Source organism: Sarcophilus harrisii, chromosome 3 (genome assembly GCF_902635505.1).
Source record: "Sarcophilus harrisii chromosome 3, mSarHar1.11, whole genome shotgun sequence".
Taxonomy (NCBI): Eukaryota; Metazoa; Chordata; class Mammalia; order Dasyuromorphia; family Dasyuridae; genus Sarcophilus; species Sarcophilus harrisii.
This window is the reverse complement of record NC_045428.1, coordinates 469127903-469154251: the sequence shown is the minus strand read 5'-3', so window position 1 is coordinate 469154251 and position 26349 is coordinate 469127903. Positions and strand designations below refer to the sequence as shown.

General features: G+C 33.6%; 1 protein-coding gene across 3 annotated transcripts in view; it reads left to right on the top strand.

Moving 5' to 3' along the window:
• MTMR2 (myotubularin related protein 2) overlaps positions 1–26349 on the top strand; it is a 56735-nt gene that overhangs the window by 13226 nt on the left and 17160 nt on the right. For all 3 annotated transcript variants that reach the window (XM_031961038.1, XM_031961036.1, XM_031961037.1), the window contains exons 2-8: positions 8137–8212; positions 10897–10991; positions 11118–11228; positions 12608–12709; positions 13951–14034; positions 20391–20540; positions 21363–21551. In XM_031961038.1, the coding sequence (XP_031816898.1) occupies positions 8167–8212; positions 10897–10991; positions 11118–11228; positions 12608–12709; positions 13951–14034; positions 20391–20540; positions 21363–21551 (777 nt within the window). In that variant the 5' untranslated portion in view covers positions 8137–8166. The remainder of the gene's footprint in view (positions 1–8136; positions 8213–10896; positions 10992–11117; positions 11229–12607; positions 12710–13950; positions 14035–20390; positions 20541–21362; positions 21552–26349) is intronic.

Here is a 26349-nt window from a genome sequence, read left to right as displayed (position 1 = left end):
AGTGGTCCTTCCATGTCCATATTCTTTTATTTTAAACAAATGATTGTGGTATTTTGCTAAAGGCCTTTTCAACTTTCTATTATTAATAAAATATTTTTGTTTTTTTAATTAATTTTATTTATAAAAACAATATTTTCCCCCAAATGTTGAATGCTCTTTTCCTGGCATAGATTGAATTTGGTCTTTATAATGTTTCAGTGCATGCAGTTCCTAAGGTTTTTCAGTATTCCAAGCAAGAATTATAATGAAAAGAATATCTTCTATATTCCTTCTGTCTCCATAGACTCTCACATTCCTTGCTGTGTCTTTCACAGATAAAATATTAAACTTTTTACCAAAACATTCCAGGATTTCTCCAGTTTCAAAATAGAGATGTCATTCATTTCAAATTATATTTACATTAGAATGAACAATATTGTAGTTCTTTTGCTATTTTTTCAATTGCTACTGCTGCGGGGAAAAAAGGATTTTTGAACTCTACTTATAAAGCCCTCCTAGGAATTTTTGTAAAGGTTATAAAAATAACCCTTTTAGGGAACTTCTATAGTATTGAAAATTGTTGCCATATTGGGTTAGTTCATGTGGAAATTATCTCTCTGGTATGAGAGAAGAAGATGTGTAAGGGAAGAAACTTGGTATAAAAGAGAATATTCCTTAAAGGCATTTATAAGAGCTATCTAGTACTAGAATTGTCATTACTAAACCTAATTTAAGGTTCATAATTTAGCATCTTGGAAACATAGTATGATAGAATTCAATTTAATAGTCAAATACAGTTGAATATTATCTTTTCTGGCATATTTATAGCTAAATAATGTAAATAAATTTGGCTTGTATCATAATTATTGATATTTTTTTCTTGCTCTCTCTTGACTTTGCTATTTCCTTCAAAGAAATCATTCTCCATTATGCAAATCATCTTTGATTCTTCCCTTTTCTTTGCCTCTCATTTTTAGTCATAATAATAATAATTGGAATTTGTATAGATTTGCAGAGCTTCCTAACATATATTATCTTAATTGAGTTTCACAAAAACCATTTGAAGTAGATATTATAAGTATTAATATCCCCATATCACCAATGAGAAAACTGAGCATCAAAAAGTTAATGACTTATTCATCTATGATTATGCAACTAATGTGAGGCACTATTCAAATTCAGTGCTTTTTAATTTCAATTCTAATGACCTATATATTACAAGGTACTAATCCTGATACTTAATCAGGGCCAAATTCTGTTTTTATTTCCTTAATAAGCATGCTTATATCTATCTTTTTTCCCCCCCCATTCCTGCTAGCTTATCCTTAATACAGGGCTCTTATAAAAACCTACTAATAGAACATCTTTTCCCCCTAGATCATCCATTATTTACATAGCCATCAAATCAACTTCTTGCTTCTCAATTCTTAAAGGTTATTTGAAAAGCTAATTTTCTACTCAGACCACAGATCTCTAAAACAGATTCCTATGTACTTTTAGATACATTTCCAACTGCTTTTCAGACATCCCCAACTAGTTGTTCAGTAGACATCTCAAACTTGGTATGTCCAAAATGGAACTTAATATCTTTAATCTTCACCTCTCTTTGCCCTTATTGTAGAAGGCAATACTATCCTCCCAGTCTATCAGGCTCACGATCTAGGAGTCATCCTGTACTCCTCAGTGTCTCTTACCCCCCCTCCTCCCATCCCTCACCTCTCACCCTCCCTGTTCAAAATATTGCCAAGAGCTGTTGATTTTACCTTTGAAACATCTTTTGAATGCACCCTTTTTCCCCTGTGACACTGTTTCCACTCTGGTAGAGGCCCTCATCATCTCATATCTGGTTTATTCTAATACCCTGTCAGTGGCTTTGCCTGCCTTAAGTTTTCCCCACTCCACCCTGTCTTCCATATAGCCACTAAAATAATTTTCCTAAAGCATAGATCTGATCTTATCCAGCCCTCCCCCATTCTCAATAAACTCCAGTGGCTCTCTATTGTACTGGGATTGAATGTAAAACAAAATACTCTTTTTGACTTCAAAGCCCTTCATAACTTAGTCCCCTTCTACCTTACTGGCCTTCTTTTTCTTTATTCTTCATTATGTCCTCTTTAATCCAGTGATAATGACTTCCTCAGGGTGTACAGAGAAGGCTACTACTTCTGATGTGAGGGCTGCCAAGCTCTTTTCATAGCTGCTTTCCAACTTTGATGTCTACCTGATGGACTTAACTCTCACCTGTGGCTCCAGTAAGCTATATAGCATGCATACCATTTTGGCAGACAGGCTAAACCAAGTTGAGGATAATAAAGGACTCTTAGACATTTAAGTGAGTTATGGGGGTATCTACCCAAGTATGTAACGATTTCCCCGATAGAATGGGTGAATGAGAGCAATTTGTTCCCATAGCCATGAAGATGGCAGAAGGAGGTATTATGGAGTGCTTAGTGTTTGGTTAGACTTTGAAGACACAAGGTCATCCTAAACCATTGATAGTCATCTTAACTTTTATCTTGCTACTGGACTTTGATGCCAGGAAGAAAGAATGAGATTGAAGATTTCATGCAGTTCTTTCTCACTTAATCCATTTTATGTGTAAGCCAAAAGATATCACCCATGGCATTTTTCTATTTTTACCTACCTGAAAGTTCTGTGGTAAATTCTTTGTACCACATCTACTGAATAGGCCGAATCAGATATTATATTTATATCTCCTGGATAATACGCAAAATCTAGCATGATTGCATACAATTCATCCTGCTGAGTGGACTGAAAAGGAGTTCTGACTATTCTATTGTTAAGTCATGAGAGTATACAGCACAAATTTTATGTTTGGATGCATTTCTAAAGATAATTGGTCCTTTAAGAGGAACTTTAGGAAACTTTTCTTCAAGGATCCATTGCCAATTATGTAATAGTGGGGTTATCTTTAATGAAGACCTGTGTGTGAAATTTGGAGCTGTGGCCAATAAAATTTGCCACTCTGGGATGGTCTTGCAGCATACATTTTTTTTTTCTTTTTTTTTCTTTTTCTTTCTTTTTTTTTTTTTTAAATTACAGCTTTTTTTTTTCTTTTTTTTTTTTTAAATTTAATAGCCTTTTATTTACAGGATATATACATGGGTAACTTTACAGCATTAACAATTGCCAAACCTCTTGTTCCAATTTTTCACCTCTTACCCCCCCCCCCCCTCCCCTAGATGGCAGGATGACCAGTAGATGTTAAATATATTAAAATATAACTTAGATACACAATAAGTATACATGACCAAAACATTATTTTGCTGTACAAAAAGAATCAGACTCTGAATTATTGTACAATTAGCTTGTGAAGGAAATCAAAAATGCAGGTGTGCATAAATATAGGGATTGGGAATTCAATGTAATGGTTTTTAGTCATCTCCCAGAGTTCTTTTTCTGGGCATAGCTAGTTCAGTTCATTACTGCTCCATTAGAAATGATTTGGTTGATCTCGTTGCTGAAGATGGCCTGATCCATCAGAACTGGTCATCCTCTAGTATTGTTGTTGAAGTATATAATGGATCTCCTGGTCCTGCTCATTTCACTCAGCATCAGTTCGTGTAAGTCTCTCCAGGCCTTTCTGAAATCATCCTGTTGGTCATTTCTTACAGAACAGTAATATTCCATAATTTTCATATACCACAATTTATTCAGCCATTCTCCAACTGATGGACATCCATTCAGTTTCCAGTTTCTAGCCACTACAAAAAGGGCTGCCACAAACATTCGTGCACATACAGGTCCCTTTCCCTTCTTTATAATCTCTTTGGGATATAATCCCAGTAGTAACACTGCTGGATCAAAGGGTATGCACAGTTTGATAACTTTTTGAGCATAGTTCCAAACTACTCTCCAAAATGGTTGGATTCGTTCACAACTCCACCAACAATGCATCAATGTCCCAGTTTTCCCGCATCCCCTCCAACAATCATCATTATTTTTTCCTGTCATCTTAGCCAATCTGACAGGTGTGTAGTGGTATCTTAGAGTTGTCTTAATTTGCATTTCTCTGATTAATAATGACTTGGAGCATCTTTTCATATGACTAGAAATAGTTTCAATTTCTTCATCTGAGAATTGTCTGTTCATATCCTTTGACCATTTTTCAATTGGAGAATGGCTTGATTTTTTATAAATTAGAGTTAATTCTCTATATATTTTGGAAATGAGGCCTTTATCAGAACCTTTGACTGTAAAAATATTTTCCCAGTTTATTGCTTCCCTTCTAATCTTGTCTGCATTAGTTTTGTTTGTACAAAAACTTTTCAGTTTGGTATAATCGAAATTTTCTATTTTGTGATCAGTAATGATCTCTAGTTCTGCTTTGGTCATAAAGACCTTCCCCTTCCACAGGTCTGAGAGGTAAACTATCCTATGTTCCTCTAATTTATTAATAATTTCATTCTTTATGCCTAGGTCATGAACCCATTTTGACCTTATCTTGGTGTACGGCGTTAAGTATGGATCAATGCCTAGTTTCTGCCATATTAGTTTCCAATTTTCCCAGCAATTTTTATCAAACAGTAAGTTCTTATCCCAAAAGCTGGGAACTTTGGGTTTGTCAAAGACTAGGCTGCTATATTTGTTGACTGTTTTATCCCTTGAACCTAATCTATTCCACTGATCAACTAATCTATTCCTTAGCCAATACCAAATAGTTTTGGTAACTGCTGCTCTATAATATAATTTTAGATCTGGTACAGCTATTGCAGCATACATTAATTTGTGCATTGGTATAAAAGGCATATATCTTGTCAGATCTTATTTCAAATGATTATATTAATCTCTTAATGGCCCTTAATAAGATTCTAGCCACACGCACTGGGTAAGGATTAAAGCTTTGTTCTGATTGTGCCGGGAGGTTCACCCATTCTGTCACACTGTCTCCTTGATGGACTGCTGTGGGTGGTCCTTTTGTAGCAAAACTTGATATTTCCAAGGGTTTTTGAGTGACTCTTTCAACCACATTGAATAAAGCCAGTTCAACTTCTCACAAAGCCTCTTGAGCTTCTTTTGTAAGCTGGCATGGTGAGTGAATTTAAAGCACTGTCTCCCTTTAAAATGTCATATAATGGTTGTAATTGATAGGTAGTTAAGCCTAACACTGGATGCATCCATTGGATATCTCCTATCAATTTCTGAAATTCATTTAAGGTTTTCAACTTCTCTGTTCTTAAAGAAAGCTTTTGTACTATAAACACCGTAGGATATACATCATATCATAAATATTGAAAAGGACTGTGCCTTTAAAATTTTTCTGGAGCTATATGCATTTTGTAGTTCCTTAGTGTTTCTATAGTCTTTTGTAGACATGCTTCTAACATTTGTTCCTCAGGTGCACTTCCCAATATATCATCCATGTAATGTAATAACATAACTTTTGGAAATGCATTTCTTACTTAAGTAAGGTAAGAGCAGCAGCAACATACATTTGACACTTAGTAGGGCTATTTTTCATTCCCTGTAGCAAAACTGTCTATTCATATCTTTTATATAGCTCTCTACACCTTTCTCCAGGTTCCGGCTCTCTTTCCCTCCCTCCCCAAAGATCCCTGAAGCCTCCCAAGATATCTTGGGGCTTACCAGCTGGATTTCCTTCTTAAGGACTATGCCTTAAACCTGTTTCACTCTGTGCTAATTGGCCAACTGTATGTCCCAGGATAAGCTTCAATTGGTCATTGTTTGCACTCTGATTGGCTTAGAGTGAATGTAAATAATAAACCCTGAGGATCTTCTCTTCCCAGATTGATTTTTTTTGTGTGTGTAATTATGTAAAAGAAACCATTCCTTGTCTCCATTCTTATCTAGCCTTGATCACTGAATGGGTGTTACAGCCTCAGTCAAATTGAGACTTAAAAGTAGCTTAAAAAGGCCAAGGTCTCCCTCTGTATCCAGCACTGTCTCCAGGTATCCTGTTATATATGTGGCCAATGGACCCAGTTGGCTCTGGAGGGGAAAGTGACTTTGCACAACCCTTCCTCACCGAAATCTGACTTGCAGGTCATGGCATCCTCTCTCTGATGTCATGGTCCTCTTTGAGGAGAAAGTACAAACAACAGAATTCGATCTTCTAAAGGAATCCTTTCCTAAACCCTCTTAATAATTCTAGTGTGTTCCCCTCTATTATTTCCTGTGTTTATCTTGTAAGACATTTTTAAGAGTATAAGCTCCCTGGGGCAGGGTCTGTCTTTTGTCTTTTTTCCAGTATTTAAAACAGTACCTGGAACATAGTAGGTACTTAATAAATTTTAATGGATAGACTAGTCGTCTGACTCAAAGTTAGTACATCATAATGCCTTCTGTATTTCTTGATTAATTGGTTTTTATTAACTATTTTCATTATTGAGTTTTGGATCGAAGTTTATAAGTTTAACCTCATCCAATTTTATTTTCTTAGATTCACACTATTGCTGCAATCTTTTTGGATTCTTCTTTTGTCCTAAGATATGTTTAACATTTCTCTCAGCTCTAGACCCTCCTCTCCTCTTGCATGGATTATTGTAGTAAACTTCTAACTGGTCTTTTTGTCTCCAGACATTCTCCTCTGTAACTCATCATTCACACAGACACCAAATTGCCTTTCTTTAAGCCTAGAGTTTGACCAGGTTGCTACTCTGTTGAGAAAGTACCACTGGCTCCCACTTATCTTTAGGCTTAAATGTAACAACCTTTTTGACATTTAAAGCTCTTCATAATCTGAATCCAGCCAAGTTTTTTAGGCTTATTACGTATTACTCTGCTTTGTACAGTCTGAATTCTAGCCAAAGAGGCATGTTTTTATTCTTACATACATGACATTTATAATTTACATAACACTGATATTTGTAATACATGACATTTCATTTCCTGCCTTTGTTGCACAGCCTGTACCTCTCCTTCCATCATACCAGAAAACCATCTTTACTTCCATCTTTAGCATTTTTAGCCTTCTTTTAAAACTCATTTCAAATGCTTCCATATAGGACCAGTATTAATTTTCCCATCTAATAACTCTCTTCCTCCTCCAGTTACTTTAAATATGTTTTATATTTAGTTATCTGTATTCAAATAATTCCTTTACAATGGAAAGTAAATTTCTTGATGTCGGGGATTATTTCTTTTTTGTTATTCTGTCCTCAGTGCCTTCTCTTAATATGAATACGTCTAACAGAAAAATAAATAAAAGGAAAAATATTGAATTGAATAAAATGCTAGGGAAATTAGAATGAAAAGGACTTATGGCATTTTCAAAAAAAAGATTGCTAAAGATCTCTATTTCTCAGTACTACATGGAACTTTTGTAAAAACTGACCATGCAATAGATATTGCAAACCAGTATAAAAAAATCTGTAAACACATACTTTGCAGACCATACTGCAATAAAAATAGTATTCAGTTCAGGAATTACCAATAAGAGGCAGAAACCCAAAGGAAAACTTAACAGTAAAATCCTATATAATGAATGGGTTAAATTATAAGAGACAATAATTTTGTGAAAGAAAATTTTTGAAAATTAGAATTCTTGATATATTTCTCCTTGGGGAAAAATTATATCCCTGCAAATGTACATTAACAAAACAGAATGAGAGAATAACTGAAAATGCATTTTTTTTTAAATTGGAAAGCCAACAAGTAAAAAACAAACAAAAAAGAAATATTAAAAATCAGAGGAGAAATACATAAACTGGAAGTAAAAAATATTATGGAGTTGATAAAACTAAAAGCTAATGCTTTCAAAAGATAGGAAATTGAATAGTTTTTACTAATCTGATTAAAAAGAAGCTGACAATCACATCAGCAAAATAGCAAGTGAACCAGATGAAATCACAGCAACAAAACCTGGAGAAAAAGAATGAAAAGTATATGTACATGTGCATATATACACATATATATTTATATAGTTAAATGCTAATAAAACTGAGAACACAAAGGAGGAATAACTTCAAAAATTAAAATATCCCAAATAGCAGATCAAATAGAGATCTTAAAGCAGTCTTAGAGTGGGAAATAGAACCAACTGTAAAGGAACAACCAAAAAGAAAGCAGGGGAAAGAGAACAAATAAACAAAGGATTAACAGGAAAATTTTGTCAAAATTTAAAATATTGTAAGTATCAATATTTCTTGTTTTCCTTTATCTTCCTTTTTGATCCAGGTCCTGAGGGAAACTAACAAATTAGCAGAAATGGAAGAACCACCTTTGCTTCCAGGAGAAAATATTAAAGACATGGGTATGTAAAGATGGCTTTTATATAATTGTACATTTTTTGATTGATTTACAGTGTTTGAAGTTTTGCAAAGCACTATATATATAAATAAATAATCTCATTTATATCCTCAGAACACAGAGAATGACTCCACTGTCACAGAAATATCACAATTAGCTAATAGTAATATTTTCAATTTAGTAATATAGCCAATGAGCCCACAATTAGGCCTCTCCATATTTATCATCTTAAAACTATTAGAAAATAGATAAGTTGGGTTATGCTCTGCCTCCCCGCCTCCCCACTCTCCTTTTTGGTTGCTTTGCTTTCTTTGAAGGCAGCCAGAATTTCTGACATAATTGAGATTGAAAGGCCATTGTTAAACTCTTGACCAAAATTTGGTGGATTCTAACTGTGAACTAAGGTACTATTAGATACTAGTTGTCACTATCTTTTACTACTCCTTTCTTATTTATATCCTTCCTTTGTTTTCTTTTCTCAGAAAACTGCATTATCTAATTTATTAGAAGAAAATATTCACTCTCCATTTTTAGCTAAGAGCTCTAATTCAGTGTTTTCCTTTCATCCTGTATTAAAGAACATTCACTTTACATCTCTGACTGGAAAAGAGATCTAAACCACCAGGCAACTTTAGTGCTTTTACTTTACTTGTTATATTTATTTTGGGTAATTCTGTAAAATAGCTTTGGTAAAATAAAATATCTATATTAGGAGAAAATAAAGTTTTTCTTATTTCACAGTTGAAACAGAACCATACATGATATATTCAAAGGCAATTTAATAAATGCTTTTTTAAAATGACAAATTCTGTATGGATGCACAGGAAGAAAAGAAAATTGAAAAGAAGAGAGAAAGTGTATGATTTCCTTAGCTGTATGTTAGATTTGCACATGACAGAAATGGGATTAAAAAAAATATCAAAAAGCTAGAATTATGGGTTAAACTAAGAGGACCAAATTTATAAGCAATAAACAAAATTACATACATATTTTAAAAAATATATGCCTAAGTAGAAATTTGCATAAAATAGGCTTTGGATATTTTTGCTCCTTTAATCATCTTTGCCCATATCCGTGATTCTTTAAAAATTACTGACAGTTTGTCCATGAATAATTCCTGTGAATTCTTTCATTCTATTAAGGTGCAGACTAAGTAATTTGAATTCCTTGAGACTAGATTCTCATTTTCTTACTCATCTGTAGTTTTCCTTGCTAGCCATTTTTGTTGTATGCTTCCCAGCCCAGTGAGCATTCTTCTTGATGGAGAAAACACAAGTAAAACAGTAGACTAAATTAAATGTAAATCAAAAATATGTGGTAGTAAAATTAAAATAGCTAATGGGATTTTGAGCATTTGAAAGATATGATTTCCTTTCATTGACACAAATTGGATTTCCCTCAAAAATTTATCAGGTCAACTTTTTGGGGAAAAGCCTCTTGACATTTATTCAGAATTGTCTTTGATGAATGACACCCAGACCATTGCCAAACATTACTAGCTTAATAAGAATTATTAGAGCTTGGTTCTCTTGCTATAATTTTTGAGAACCTAAGGTAACTTCCATGCCAAGATTAAGTATCAAAGTATGACTTTATTCATATTATCATCATTCATAAATAAAACTTTGCATTTCACATAGTGCTTTCAGAGGAGAACTTTCATAGACCTAACTCATTTGATATAATTCTGGGAATTTTTTTCATTATATCCAAGAAGAAATAGGAACTCAGAGTGATTTGTGACTTGGCCAGTATTTTGTATCAAATTAATGGCAAAACTGAAGCTAGACTAGGAGAAAACATAAGTTATCTTCAGATATTTATTTGAAGGGCTGTGACTTATATAAAGAAAGATGAGACTTGTTTAGTTTAACAGTTTGTTTAGTAATGAAGATCAATGAATAGAAATAAGATTTTAATCCATTTTAAAAATAATCAACTTTATTAAGTAGTGTTATAGCAAAGACTAGATAACCATGTCATAGTTGTTGTGGAAGAGATTGCACAAATGGAAGGCTGGACCATATAGATTTTTAAGGTACTTTGGCTAATAAGAAAGATTCTGAGTGAAAGGCCTTTCTTTGTGCTTTAAGAACAAAAAGCAGACTCCCATTAAGTTATATTCATGAACCAATGAGAATGAATTTTTTTTTAAATAAAAAAGCTTTTTATTTTTCAAAATATATTCAAAGATAGTTTTCAGCATTCACCCTTACCAAACCTTGTGTTCCATATTTTTCTCTCTCCATTCCCACCATCCTTAGACAGCACATAATCTAGTGTAGGCTAGATATGTGCATTTTTTTCTAAATATTTCTACATTTATCATGTTGCACAAGAAAAATCAGGTCAAAAGGGAAAAAAATGAGAGAAAAAAAGAGCAAGCAAGCAACAACAACAACAACAAAAAAAGGTGAAAATATTATGTTGTGATTTATATTCAGTCCTCATAGTCCTCTCTCTGGATGCAGATGGCTCTCTCCAGTATAAGTCTATTGGAATTGGCCTGTATTACCTCATTGTTGAAAACAGCCATGTCCATCTTAGTTGATCATCACATAATCTTGTTACCGTGGACAATGTTATTTGGGTTCTACTCACTTCACTTAATATCAGTTCATTTAAGTCTGAAAATGACTTTTTAAAAAGTCCATATGATTATAACTTGTGAATTTTTTTCATTTTCAGCCAAAGATGTTACTTATATATGCCCATTCACTGGGGCTGTACGAGGAACTTTGACTGTTACAAATTACCGGTTATATTTCAAAAGCATGGAAAGGGTAAGGTTTACATAATAGGATCCTGATCCTTATGTTTCTAATTAAAATTATTTTGTTAATGCACTGAATATAAAATTTTTTCTCTTAGTTTTAGTGAATAACAGCTTTTCTCCCTCTAACCCTCAGGACCCTCCATTTGTTTTAGATGCTTCACTTGGTGTGATCAGTAGAGTAGAAAAAATTGGTGGGGCTTCTAGTCGAGGTGAAAACTCTTATGGACTTGAAACTGTGTGCAAGGCAAGTTTACTTATCTTTCTTTGTGAATGAGTTAATTTTGATTTGAAATTTTTTATAAGAAGAATAGTCATTTTATGATATAATTGATTTGTATTTTTAATATGCTCCATATATACTGTTTTATGTTTTCAATCTTCTTTGTATAATTAACTATTAGAGAGAAGCAGCATGATAGGGCTTTAAACACTTAGCAGATAGTGGCCCAGGCTAGTCACTTAACCTTTTTCAGATGATTTGTACTTGTTATGGACCAGAACTCTTGTACTAAGGGATTACAATTAGGGAGAATACAGGCTTTTTAACGCAACAAAAGAGCAGTGTCCAGTGCAAGCAGCTCCAACGTAATTGCCAGGTGATGAGGAGATATCTAGAAAGTGGTAAATGGAAGGGACTAGCTATGTTAGCTGCCTGGGGCCTAGACTAGCTTTCTTGAGGCCCTTCAGACAGGCCTTCATCTCAGTGGGGGGAGGAGGAGGACAGCCACCACAATGATGTGAGGTGGAGTAAATGTCTCTCCTTGGCTCCAAGAGCTTAAGGTCCCGCCTCCAGTCCTCTTGTCTTCTCTGACTCTGACCCTGCCTGAGTTTATTTGCTCTATTCTAATTACATTATCATAGGTGTGAATCTTGTGGAACTATATTAAGTATTAAGTACATGTACTGAACTAGAGAACTATTAAGCACCATGCTAAACTAGATCACCATTGTCTTAACCAATTCTACTGACTTAACACCTTGTAAGAATCCTTGTTTCAAGTACAAGAGTTCAGGCCCTTAATGTACTCATTTGTAAAATAGGGATGACAACAGCTTCTTCATAAGGTTGTTCTGAAGATCAAAAAGTTAATATATGAAGATCACCATATTAGCAATCTTATTTTAAGTTACAGGGCGGGTGTCAATCTATGACAAGCATAATCATGAGCTTTGGCCTGAGCAAAAAATGGTTGCTTGAAGACAATAGTTTGAGGTGATCCCAAATTTTGGGGCTCATTCCGACTTTATACCTGATCTCGCCTTTGACCCTAAAATAGCATTGCCACCTGCAACTGAAAAACTTATTTTTAGCATTAAATGCTTTTAGAATTGGATAAGGATATGCATGGAATTGATGAGATAGACTTATAAATAGGAGCAGTTCCCCCTATTCCATCAGGAGGATGTTAGATGAAAAGAAGATACTGTTGAAAATGAATCTCAGAGAGGATGTAATGGACAAGAGAAGTTAAAAGAATTGGGAGAGATTCCTGAGGGAGCTATTCCCATTGGGGAGACTTAATGAGAAAAAAATACTACATGATTTTAAAATGTATCATTTAGAATGCTAGGCTTCAGTTTTTAAAGCTTTGGTTAACTGATTTAGTTCCTAAACTTTTCTAGGATATTCGGAATTTACGGTTTGCTCATAAGCCTGAGGGACGAACTAGAAGATCTATATTTGAGAATCTAATGAAATATGCATTTCCTGTATCCAATAACTTGGTAAGATGTTTCTTCTGTGACAGACATTCATATAGTAATTACTTTAAGGGTTTGTGATGCCATTTTTTGTAAATTTTATTGACAGATTAAAAATAGTTTATAGATTTTGTAAACTACTACTATCTTCAAGATTATCAACAATCTCTTGATTGCCAAATCTGATGGAGTTTTTTCAGTCCTTATACTTACTGTTAGTCCCTCTTTCTTCCTGAAACTCTCTCCCCTGGGTTGTGTTGTTTTGTTTTGTTTTGTTTTTTTGGATATCTACTGCCTTTTTGGCTGTATTGTTTAATATGACATCAGTGTCTTTTTTCACTAACCTTGGGCAACTACCAAAGCTCTGTTCTGAGGCCTTTTCTTTTTATATTCCCTCTATCAGAGATCCCATCACCTACCAAGTTATCATCACTGTATAATGATGACTCTCAAAGTCTGTATATCCCAGTCTTGGTTTCTTTCCTGAATTTTAGAGCCATATCATCAAATGCTATTTGACATCTTTAACTCTGTCTTATAGACATCTCAAAGTTTCAGACTCAGCATGTCCAAAAGAGAAATTTTATCCACTCAAACCAAAACCTTTTCCTTTCTTCACTATTTTTATCAAGGACACCCCAGTATTTCTAGCTATTCCATTCTCAACTTGGAGTGGCCGATCTCATGAGGAGCCCTCCAAATTTTAGGTGGTCAGTCTTCAGGTAAGGGGTAGATAGCTCCTTTCCAGATCCTATCTAGAAACTTTTTCAGCTGGTTTGGGCTTATCTAACCTTTATAGACAGACCATTTCAGTATCCAGGTTTGCCTCCACCAGAGGATGTAACAACAGAGTGTATGAGGATTTTTTTGAGATGAAAAGTAATGTGCATATTTTTAAAGTTACAGTAAAAAATGAGAAACAAGTAACCATTTATATACTTAATAGAATGTTTATATTAAACATATAATCTCCTTAAATAAATTTCTAATACCTATGATGTTATACATTAAATTTAAAGAAATTCTTTTTTATACACTTTTTTATTACTTAAAGATACTTCACAAACTTTTTGTCTCTATAGTTCAACAAGAGGTACTAAAATAAGGCAAATACCTAAATGCTTTTTGATATACTTGTAATATATTTCTGATCAGATGTGTTGAGAATGATGATAAAAGAGCAAAAGTTTGTCATATGTGCAGTTGTTATAATAAGATAAATGGTAAATCTTTATAAGAAATCTACTATTATTACTTTTTTATAGCCTCTCTTTGCATTTGAATACAAAGAGGTATTTTCAGAAAATGGATGGAAATTGTATGATCCTCTTTTGGAATACCGAAGGCAGGTAAGCTCTTCTCTTCATTTCGCATTTGATTAATGGAATAAAAAACTCTTCATTCAACCAATAAATAATAATCTTGGACCATAATTTAGGCCCATCAAAAGATTTTTATCTGCTTTTCTAGATTGTGTTAAAGATCTTCTGTGAATCTTTGTTGACCTAAGTAGAGTTTTAAAACAAATATGGTTCTTTAAACATATTGAACAGTTTTTAGATTAAAAGATAAGATTTTGAAATTCAGAATTGTTCACCTAGATTATTTTGATTCTATAATTTATATTCTGAGAAATATTAAGGAACCTTAGGTTATTTTTTAAGCTCACATAAAGTTTAGGGAAAATGATACTTAAAATATAGAGCAGTATTGAAATAATAGTGTAAGAATTATTGATTGATTTGACTGAATTGATTAATCACTCCAGAATGGTTCTATCCCTTTCTTTGGTATCAGTTCTCTAGTTGGAGATTCATAGAATTGGAAGGGAACTCAGAGGTCATCTTCTACAACTTTCTGAAATATCCCTAAAAGTAGTTATCTAGGCAAAAGGAAGACCTTCCTGGCTGGAGGACTTCACTATCTGTTGAGGTAGCACACCTGTTTAAATTTCTGATGGTTCTTATTATTTGTAAATTTCTCCTTAAATTGAGTCCTATTCTGCCTCTTTTTTTACATCTGCCTTTTTGACTTAATTCTGTCCTCTGGCATTAAGCAAAATAGCTATTTGTTATTACAAGAGGGATATAGTGGATAAAGTATTAGGTTTGGAATAGGAAGACCTGAGTATGACTCTGACTTCTGATGTGTGTGATCATGTGATCATGGGCAAGTCATCTAATTTTTCTGAGCATCAGACCAGCCATCATTCATTTCCTGGACTTTGTCTCCATGCTTTAGTTTCCTGTTCTTTCCTGGATCATGACTTTTATTTGCCATTGGTGACTTCTTCCTGAAATTTCCATTTTGAGGAAGGCCCCAAATCAGCCCTTCCTCATTCTCAGGATTTGACAACATGTCCTCTTGCATACACTTCCCTCATCTACAGTTTTCTTGACAACTTAAGACTACCAAATGAAGATATCATGATTAACAAGGATTTATTAAGTGCCTAATGTGTTCCCTGTGTTAAAGTTTTGGATATACAAAGACAAGAATGAAATAATTCCTGCCCTCAAGGAGTTTATAATCTTTAGGAGGAAATATTTTCAAATATAAGTGAATACAAAATAAACATGAAGTAATTTAGGGAAGATTGCATCAGCTGCTGGAAAGATCAGGAAAGGCTTCAGGTAGAAACAAGATAGTGTTCAAGTTGAGTTTTTCCATGTCACTAGTTTCTTTTGTAGGACAAATGACACAAAATAATGGATATTTTACTATTCCCTTTGAATGAGGACAGCCTGTACTTAATAAAGTATTGACAGTAGATCTCTTTCAAACTCATGTATCAGGAATTGTTTTTCCCCATAAAACATAAGAACAAATTGTAAGGCCCTATAACAATTAAAAGCAATAATTTTCTCTTTGTACACTCTGTTGAATGAAATAATATATACAATATACTTTTCAGACCTTAAAGTGTATTGTAAATGCTACTGCTACTACTACTACTATTACTGCTTTCTCCTCTTCTGCCTCATTCTTTTCTTCTTCCTCTTCCTCCTCCTCCTCCTCCTTTTCCTCCTCCTCCTTTTAGCTACCCTGCCCTTTATTTCTTAATCCTCTCCAGAGCAATCACCTCAACTAAGTATGTTCAAGTACTTCCATTGCAAAAAAAAAAAAAATGAATCCTGACAATTGTATTCCTCTTCTATACTTAATTCTCTTTATTATTTACATTTTTCTTTCATCATCATTTAGTTCTGTGGTTCATAGTTTCATATATGGTTGTCATACACTGCAAATCAAATGTTCATAAGAAATAATAATAAATTACTAGCATCTATATAGTTCTTTAGCGTTTGCAAAAATTACAAATATTTCCTCATTTTATCCTTGTAACAGTTCTATGAAGTAGGTGCTATTGCTATCCCATTTTACAAATGAGGAAATTGAGGCATACAATCAATTGCCAGGTGTCACACAACTAGTAAATGTCTTGGGTGGAATTTGAACTGAGTTCTTCCTGACTCCAGATCCAGAGCTTTATTTCTCGTGCTGTCTAGCACTGAGATAGGGAAAGAGAAATGTAGAAAACAAATGAGACATAATTCTCTCTGTCCTATTGAAAAAGCCAGTTTGCTTGTTTCAGCTGGTTTCAGTCTCTCATTCCAACTAGAAATGAACTGTGACATGTGTTACAGTCTCAGAGATCTGCCCACTACCTTTTGCTTAAGGGAACATCTGTTTGATAAGAAAAAGAGGAAGCAACTTCTGGCAACCAGAGGCTATAAATTATTCCTTGGTACTCTCTTAGTTTATTCTCACCACAAGGAGAGAAATCATTGTAGAGAGAAGGACCACCTTCCTCATTATCACCAGAATAAATGCCAACCAACTGCTACCAACAGCCAGATAGGTACAGAAGCCCTGTGAGTGGCAGCACCTCTCTGGCCACTGGTTCTGCTTTCAGCCCAGCCCATCATTGTGGCTGGCACTATCCTTGTCAATGTCACCTGCTTGCTTGAAGATATGCACTGGGTTTCTTCTGTCATTTACCTAAAAAAATCCCAGACTCCTTAGTTTGGTGTTTAAGACAGGCAGTTTGGCTTCATCTGATCGCTTCAGTCTTCTTTCCCACAGGCTTTTTTTCCAAGGGTGTCCTTTGTTGCAGTCAGAACATTCTCCAGTCCTTGCTTAGAATGACCTTCACCAAGTTCTCACTGTCTCCTCCTTGGTACTTTTCTTGATTATCTTATAATATGTCATCCTCTGGACTACTGTGCCACTCTGTATCTCTCTTGATGCCCTTTCACATCTTTCCTCCTTTTATTTTTATTGATAGATTATAAGCTCCATGAGGGGATGGGACTATTATCTTTGTATTGCTTGCAGACTTCATTTCTTGAATGAATGAATAGCTGATTGGTAATAATAATAATGCTTTTGTCTATTTGGTTATGAAGTTAATTTTGCAAAAATTTCCATAGTAATACCACATACTTTAATTGATCATGTTCACCCTGGTATAATTTTATTAATGAAAGTGACTAATTAGATGCTATTTATAATGCAAATAGCAAAAGGAGAATATAAGTGAAGTGATTTGTTGTAACAGATTTCTTCATAAATCAGTTTATTAAAAGATTAATAGATATTCAGAGATCTGTTATACTGGCACTCACTCTTTTTCCTGCTTCATTGTTATTCATTTAGCAGAAATTACCAACTCTCCTTATGTAAAATGTCATAATCATCCCACATGAGAAAAAGTCACTTCATCACTCATCAAAGTAACACAACAATATAAGATCCTATATCTTGAAGGAATAAAAGAGGGCAAAGGAGTGGGCATGATAACTGTTACTTTATGTTACTGTGTTCAGAGTACTAGTTTTCACTTGATAATTCCCTGTTTGTTAAAATTTAATTTTACCTGTAATAGAATCTTACCTTTGTTCCACATAATTGGGTTCTTACCTGAGTGATTTAGTCTGTAGAAGTCAAAAGATTAATAGAGGAGGAAGTATAAACCATAAAGAGTTAAGGGTTATGTGCTGATGGAAGAGTAAACATGAGACAGAATTTAATGTGGTATAGATTATAGTTAAGAAGAGGTGAAGACGTTGCTAGGATCAATGTGAGTTTAGGAAAGAGGTCTTATCTGATCTGAACAGCATATATAGATTGGATTTTTTCTTCCAGGACACTCCTTCTCTTTCTGTCCCTAGCCATCCCCACTCCTAGGTTGGATCTTCCACACTTTGCTACTGTGTCTTCTCAGGGCTCTCAGAATAATCCTGAGAGTGTCTTTTCAAGTGATATAATTCATGATTCCCCACCAATGTGTATTCCGTGAATACTGGTTGATGTTGGTTAATTGGGCACACCTGATTAGCTTTTAGATTTAATTAAATTGGTTTTTACTAAGACTAGTTGGTACAAAATTTCCCTCCATAAATCTTTTGACACATTCTTCCATCAGTGCTTACAGAATCGAGGGGAAAGTGGACTTAAGCTCAGAGAGCATATGTAATAAAAAAGGAGTGGCAGAAGTTAACTGATAAATCTTGTTCCTGAAGTCCTACCCCTCACGCCTTTAATGATATACTGATGAAGTTCTCCTTGGTATGGTATAGTATTTTTCTTGGATCCTCATAGAATTCTGGAACTACCTTTTACATTGTATATATAGTGTATCCTTAGTTTCTGATGCAAATAGTGCTGTATATAATTGCTGTTCTGGAGATGATTCCATGATGCTGATAGGAAGTTCCAAATTCTCCAGTTCTCTGAAGTTCAAACACTTTTCTGGTCAGAGTGGAAGGAAGAGACATAGAAGCCAAGTTTGGGATTTTCTCTTTCCCCAAAGTGATTCCTTTTTAGCTTTGACTAGAATATTTCTCTTTTCTCTAACACCAGATTCTTGAATCTCATATTCTAAACTAGCCTGGCAGTTTTATAAAATTTTTAGAAGGCATGAACAGGTTTCCTTAACCAAAGTTGAAATGTCCTTGATTAGTTCAATGGAGATGTTCTCACTTGCTAAGAATACCAAAGCTAAGTAGTGTTGGTTGATTAACTAACTCATTCTATCCTCATCCTTATACTTGAATGACCTCTTGGTACTCCTGGTATATAACTTAAAGAACACTAACTTACAATAGAATACTTTTTAGTAATCCCCTTCTCTTTTACACGGTCAGGATACCAATGAAGCAGAATAGTAATTCTAACTGATCAACAATATGATTTATTTTAAGTCTTTAAGAAAAAAAAATGAAGTAAAATATGTAGAGCATTTTGTAAGCATAAAGTGCCATATAAATGTTAGTTATTATCATTGGACAGCAGGGTTCATGTAATTAGCTAGAAAATATAGCAGTTTTATGAATGAGTTTATTGACTTTGTTTTTTGTTTTGGTTTCTCCCATTTGTTAGGAGGAGATGGTAAATATGAATGATCTTATTAGGCAGTTAAGAATTAACCAGTGTATTTAAACATGTATCTACATGTTTAAAAATTTAGAAACAGAAAATTGTTTAAAAAATGAAAACTTAGGAAATTACCTTATTATTAAAAGTGAGATGATTTAAATTTCTTAGTCACTTCCCATCTTCCCATAACTATGCTTCCTTTTTTCTGCTATGACGTGGATTCCTAACATTTTCATTAGTTACTTAAGATATAGGAGAATAAGAAGTCAATAAGTTAAATAACTGCTATATACTAAACATTGTGAGTAAAAAAAAAACCAAAAAACAAAACTATTACACACAATTGTGGTGTTCTCTTCTTTTTTATAATATGATGGTTCTCTCTGGGAGCAGGTTTCTTGGGGAGGTTTTCTGGAGGCAGCCTTAGTTTCAGTTCCAAATAATAATCACTTCAAACGCAGCCAGGAGTTAAAATCCATTCCTTTATTGTGTCCTTCAAAGTCTTGAGCTTCAGCCCCTAGCTCCCTCTGAATGTCTCCAGCCAACACAAAGATGGAATATGGAATGAATCTGTCTCTGCCTCTGAGAGTAGGCTTCTTTTTTTGGCCCTGAGAGCTTCTTGCTTATATACTGTACTACACTGAGTTCACATCGATCATTATATCACTGGGAAATCATTATTTGTTTTAGGATTAAATCAGTTCTAAACTAGATTTAAACATTGTCTCCTCAATTCCACTTAGTACCTTGTTTCAAGTTCTGGCCCATAACATCTCCTTGTAGGATCAGATCAATCATACTGAACCATGCTAAATTAGATATTGTCTTTATCAATTCTAATGATTTAACACTTTGTAAGGATTCCAACACGCAATCCTTAACATAAAAGGTTGAAGACATAATCTTTGTCTAACAATCTCTTTGGTAAATAAGACCTATATGCAGAAAAGAAGCTTTTATAATCAATTAATTAAATGAGAACAATTTACTAATTTGTAAGCTCACTTAAAGGTCTTTTTAAAAAAAAATTTCCTAGTAGCATTTACACATAATGTTCACTGAGTTCACTTGGTTGAATGAATGGTTATGTAATTCATTATCATTTTGAAAGAAAAGATGTTATAGATTTCTAAGTCAGACTTCATAAATCTAAAACCCAAGTTAATATAGGCTTGTCCTCTCAGTAGCTGAGCCATGAACATAAGATGGACTGTCTTGAATATAAATAATCCAAGGCTCAGGATTTGTCTGTTAGTTTTTCTTTTGTTTCCTTTGGAACTTTTGGTTAGGTAATAACTTACCAACTGTTTTATTTAAAATGTAGGGAATTCCCAATGAAAGTTGGAGAATTACAAAGATTAATGAACGTTATGAGTTATGTGATACGTATCCCTCCCACCTGGTTGTACCAGCAAATATTCCGGATGAGGAACTGAAGAGAGTGGCATCTTTCAGATCAAGGGGCCGGATCCCAGTAAGTTTGAAGCTAAAGATAGGGTTTTTTTTTAAATGCCTTTGTACTTCATATAATGCCAAGACTAAAGAATGATATAATTTTAGATCTTGCACAAAACTGTAAAATGGAATCAGAAATGGAAATTAAAAGTAATTGTATCAGTAGGACTTTTACTAAGGATATTGAAGAAAAAGTTATTTAGAAAAACTAGAACCAGAAAAAAAAAATCTTAGACTAAAGTAACAGTCTGGGAGGATAGTATTGTTACTGCTAAATTCAATACAGAATTGCTAGCATTTTTCCTCAGAAACAAAGTTAGCCCAGTAAATTATTCACAATTTCTTTATTTAAAATTCATTCTTTAGTCTTAGTAATGAATCTTCTACCCTTGAGCCCTAGATCTATCGATGAAAACTATTAAGTGACTTATATTCAGTGACAAGATAATGCAATGTTACTTTCTAGAAAGATCAGCTGGAATAATTTTTAAAAATTGAGTACAATATATTCACAGGATCTGAAGTCCTTAAATTTCAAAAGCTTCATATGCATGGGGAAAAAACAGAAATCTGAGACTAAGACTGTCTTATTTCTATTTTGTATTATTTTAATACTTTGTACACTGTGGCACAGCTCTGACTCTCATAAATTAGTAATATATTAAATTATTTTCTCTCTGTCAGTTTACCTGGAAAAGTTGTATTGAACATCTGCATTAATGTTTTCATAGGTAGAGTTTGGCTTTGGGTGGAAAATTGAAGCTCAGAGCATAGTACTTTATAGAAAATAGGGAAATATATAAAAAATTTGTCCCTTATTTTCCTCCATTCTCTGTTTAAGGTTTTATCATGGATTCATCCTGAAAGCCAAGCAACAATCACACGATGTAGCCAGCCTATGGTTGGAGTGAGTGGAAAGAGAAGCAAAGAGGATGAAAAATATCTTCAGGCTATCATGGATTCTAATGCTCAATCTCATAAAATCTTTATTTTTGATGCACGACCAAGTGTTAATGCTGTTGCTAATAAGGTAAGATTATCTTTCTCTCAATAGGTAAACTATAATAACTATATCATGAGTTGATGATGTTTCAAACATGTATTTTTAAAGCATTTAAGAAACATTACAGAGTTAGAAGTGTTCTGTGCTGTGTGATTTTTTTCTTGATTAAATTTGAAATTTGGGTAACATCATTTATATTTGAAGAATCACATTTTATATATTTGAAGAATCACATATTTTATATTACCTGGATGTATGAAACTATAGTTTCTATATTAGTATTATAAGAGTAACTATATGTAGTAGATCATTTCCATAGGAATAGATCTTTGGGTCCTTAAAAGTCACCCAAATCAGTGATGACTCACATATAAAAGCATGTGTTTCATCTTGGGAAAAAGGATTCCTTGTAGGTTCCTTTAGTCTCTTGCTTTTTCTGTCTAATATTTACAATACTAGAGAAATGAGGTTATGCATTAATCATCAAATGTTCTATTTGACTAAGAGTTAATGATCAGTAGAGCTTCCTCTTCAATTGATATGCTGTGAGGTTTTACTTGGAGTTCCTGATGCTGAACTTTGGAGCTGTTAAAGTAAGACCCAATCCTCCTCTTTGATGCTTTCTATTTGGCTTTTCCGCTGCTAATAGGGAATGGGAAAGTTGGTACAGGCCTGAAGACAGGCAAATATATCACTTTCAAAAGAGGAAAGGAAGTGAATTCTTCAAACTGTAGACCAATGAATCTGGCAAAATTTTAGGATATGTTTTAAAGAGGTGATTTGTGAGCCTGTAAAAGGAAAATGATGCTATGTAACCCTGGGCAAGTCAGGGTTCCTTTCCCTTCTTTAATATCTCTTTGGGATGTAAGTCCAGTAGTAGCACTGCTAGATCAAAGAATATGTACAGTTTGATAACTTTTGGGGCATAATTCCAGATTTCTCTTCAGAATGGTTGGATGTATTCATAACTCCACCAACAATGCATCAGTGTCCCAGTTTTCCAGCATTCCCTCCAACATTTGTCACTGTCTTTTCCTGCCATCTTAGCCAATCTGACAGGTGTGTAGTGGTATCTCAGAGTTGTCTTAATTTGCATTTCTTTGATCAGTACTGATTTGGAACACCGTTTCATATGAGTAGAAAAATTTCAATTTCATCATCTGAAAATTGTCTGTTCATACCCTTTGATCATTTATCAATTGGAGAATGTCTTGATTTCTTATAAATTAGAGTCAATTCTGTACATATTTTGGAAATGAGGCCTTTATCAGAACCTTTAACTGTAAAAATGTTTTCTCAGTTTATTGCTTCCCTTCTAATCTTGTTTGCATTAGTTTTGTTTGTATAAAAGCTTTTTAATTTGATATAATCAAAATTTTCTATTTTGTGATCAGTAATGATCTCTGGTTCTGCTTTGGTCACAAATTTCTTCCTCTTCCACAAGTCTATCCTATGTTCCTGTAATTTATTTATAATCTCATTCTTTATGCCTAAATCATGAACCCATTTTGATCTTATCTTTGTGTACAGTGTTAAGTGTGGGTCCATGCCTAGTTTCTGCATACTAATTTCCAGTTTTCCCAACAGTTTTTGTCAAATAGTAATTCTTATCCCAAAAATTGGGATCTTTGGGTTTGTCAAACACTAGATTTCTATAGTTATTAACTATTTTTTCTTCTGAACCTAACCTATTCAACTGATCAACTAATCTATTTCTTAGCCAATACCAAATGGTTTTGGTGACTGCTACTTTATAATATAGTTTTAGATCAGGTACAGCTAGGCCACGTTCATTTTATTTTATTTTTTTCATTAATTCCCTTGAAATTCTCGACCTTTTGTTCTTCCATATGGATTTTGTTGTTATTTTTTCTAGGTCATTAAAATAATTTCTTAGGAGTCTGATTGGTATGGCACTAAATAAATAGATTAATTTAGGGAGTATAGTCATCTTTAATTATATTCGCTCTGCCTATCCAAGAGCACTTAATATTTTTCCAATTATTTAAATCTGACTTTGTGTGGAAAGTTTTTTGTAATTTTGCTCATATAATTCCTGACTTTCCTTTAGTAGATAGATTCCTAAATATTTTATGCTATCAACAGTTATTTTGAATGGAATTTCTCTTTGTATCTCTTGCTGTTGGATTTTGTTGGTGATGTATAAAAATGCTGAGGATTTATGGGGATTTATTTTATAACCTGCAACTTTGCTAAAGTTATGAATTATTTCCAATAGCTTTTTAGTAGAATCTCTGGGGTTCTCTAAGTATACCATCATATCATCTGCAGATAGTGATAGTTTGATTTCCTCATTACCTACTCTAATTCCTTTAATCTCTTTCTCGACTCTTATTGCCGAGGCTAGCGTTTCTAATACAATATTGAATAATAATGGTGATAGTGGGCAACCTTGTTTCACTCCCGATCTTACTGGGAAAGGTTCCAGTTTTTTCCCATTACATATGATACTTACTGACAGTTTTAAATATATGCTCCTGACTATTTTAAGGAAAAATCCATTTATTCCTATCCTCTCAAGTGTTTTTTTTTTATTAGGAATGGATGTTGAATTTTATCAAATGCTTTTTCTGCATCTGTTGAGATAATCATATGGTTTTTGTTAATTTGGTTATTGATATAGTCAATTATGCTAATGGTTTTCTTAATATTGAACCAATCCTGCATTCCTGGTATAAATCCTACTTGGTCATGGTGTATTATTCTGGGGATGATTTTCTGTAATCTTTTTGTTAATATTTTATTTAAGATTTTAGCATCAATATTCATTAGGGAGATTGGTCTATAATTTTCTTTCTCTGTTTTCAACCTACCTGGTTTAGGTATCAGTACCATGTCTGTGTTGTGTGTCATAAAGGGAATTTGGTAGGACTCCTTTAATCCCTATTTTTTCAAATAGTTTATATAGCATTGGAGTTAATTGTTTTTTAAATGTTTGGTAGAATTCACATGTAAATCCATCTGGTCCTGGGGATTTTTTTCTTAGGGAGTTGATTAATAGCTTGTTCTATTTATTTTTCTAAACTGGTACTGTTTAACCAATTTACTTCTTCCTCTGTTAATCTAGAGAAGCTATATTTTCAAAGAGAAGCTATAAATTTCAAATTTATAAATTATAACCAATTTATAAATTTCAAAATTTTCAAATTTTCATTTCATTTAAATTATTGAATTTATTGGCATAAAGTTGAGCAAAGTAACTCCTAATTATTGCTCTAATTTTTTCTTCATTAGTGTCGAGTTCTCCCTTTTCATTTTTAAGACTAACAATTTGATTTTCCTTTCCTTTTTTTTAATCAAATTTACTAAGGGTTTATCTATTTTGTTGGTTTTTTCATAAAACCAACTCTTAGTTTTATTTATTCAATAGTTTTTTTTTTACTTTGAATTTTATTAATCTCTCCTTTCATTTTTAGAATTTCAAGTTTAGTGTTTGACTGGATTTTTTTAATTTGTTCCTTTTCTAGCTTTTTAAGTTGCAAACCTGATTCATTGACTTTTTCCTTTCTCTATTTTATGCAAGTAGGACTCTAGAGATATAAAATATCCCCTAATTACCGTTTTGGTTGCATCCCACCCATTTTGGTATGATGTCTCATTATTGTCATTTTCTTGGTTGAAATTATTAAATATGTCTATGATTTGCTGTTTCACCTAATCATTCTTTATGATGAGATTATTTAGTTTCCAATTATTTTTTGGTCTATTTTCCCCTGGCTTTTTAATGAATGTAATTTTCATTGCATCATGGTCTGAAGAGGATCCATTTACTATTTCTGCCTTTCTGCATTTGAATTTGAGCTTTTAAATGTCCTAATATATGGTCAATTTTTGTAAAGGTTCCATGAACTGTTGAGATGAAAGTGTACTCCTTTCTGTCTCCATTTAGTTTTCTCCAAAGATCTATCATACCTAACTTTTCTAATATTCTATTTATCTCTTTGACTTCTTTCTTATTTATTTTGAGATTTAATTTATCCAATTCTGAGAGTGCAAGGTTGAGATATCTCCCACTATTATAGTTTTGCTGACTATTTCTTCTTGCAGCTCTCTTAATTTCTCTTTTAAGAATTTAGATGCTACACCACTTGGTGCATATATATTTAATATTGATATTGCTTTATTATCTATGCTACCTTTAGCAAGATATAGTGCCTTTCCTTATCTCTCTAAATTAGATCAATTTTTGCTTTGGCTTGATCTGAGATCAGGATGGCTACCCCTGCTTTTTTGACTTAACCTGAAGCATAGTAGATTCTGCTCCAACCTTTTACCTTTAGTCTGTATATATCACCCTGCTTCAGGTGTGTTTCCTGTAAACAACATATTGTAGGATTCTGGCTTTTAATCCATATCTGCTATCCGCTTCTGCTTTATGGGGGAATTTACCCCATTCACATTTATGGTTAAAATTACTAATTGTGTATTTCTTGCCATTTTGTTAACTCCTGCTTATGCTTTTCTCCTTTCTTTCCCCCTTACCCCATATTAAATGGGGTATTCCCATTTTATTCCCAATATTAAATTTGTGAGCACCACTTGCCTTTCACAGCCCTCCCTTTTTAGGATCCCTCCCCCCATCTTAGAGTTCCTCCCCTTTTCTTACCCGTTTTTCCTCACAATTTCTGTTCCCTTCTGCTTAGCTTACTCCTTCCCTTTTCACTTTTCTCCTCCCACTTTTCAATGTGGAAGAAATTTCTCTGTAAATCGAATATATCTAATAATTTTCTCTTCAAGCCAGTTCTAATGAGAGTCAGATACACACTGTGTTCATCCCCTTCTCTTCTTTCTCTCAGATACAATA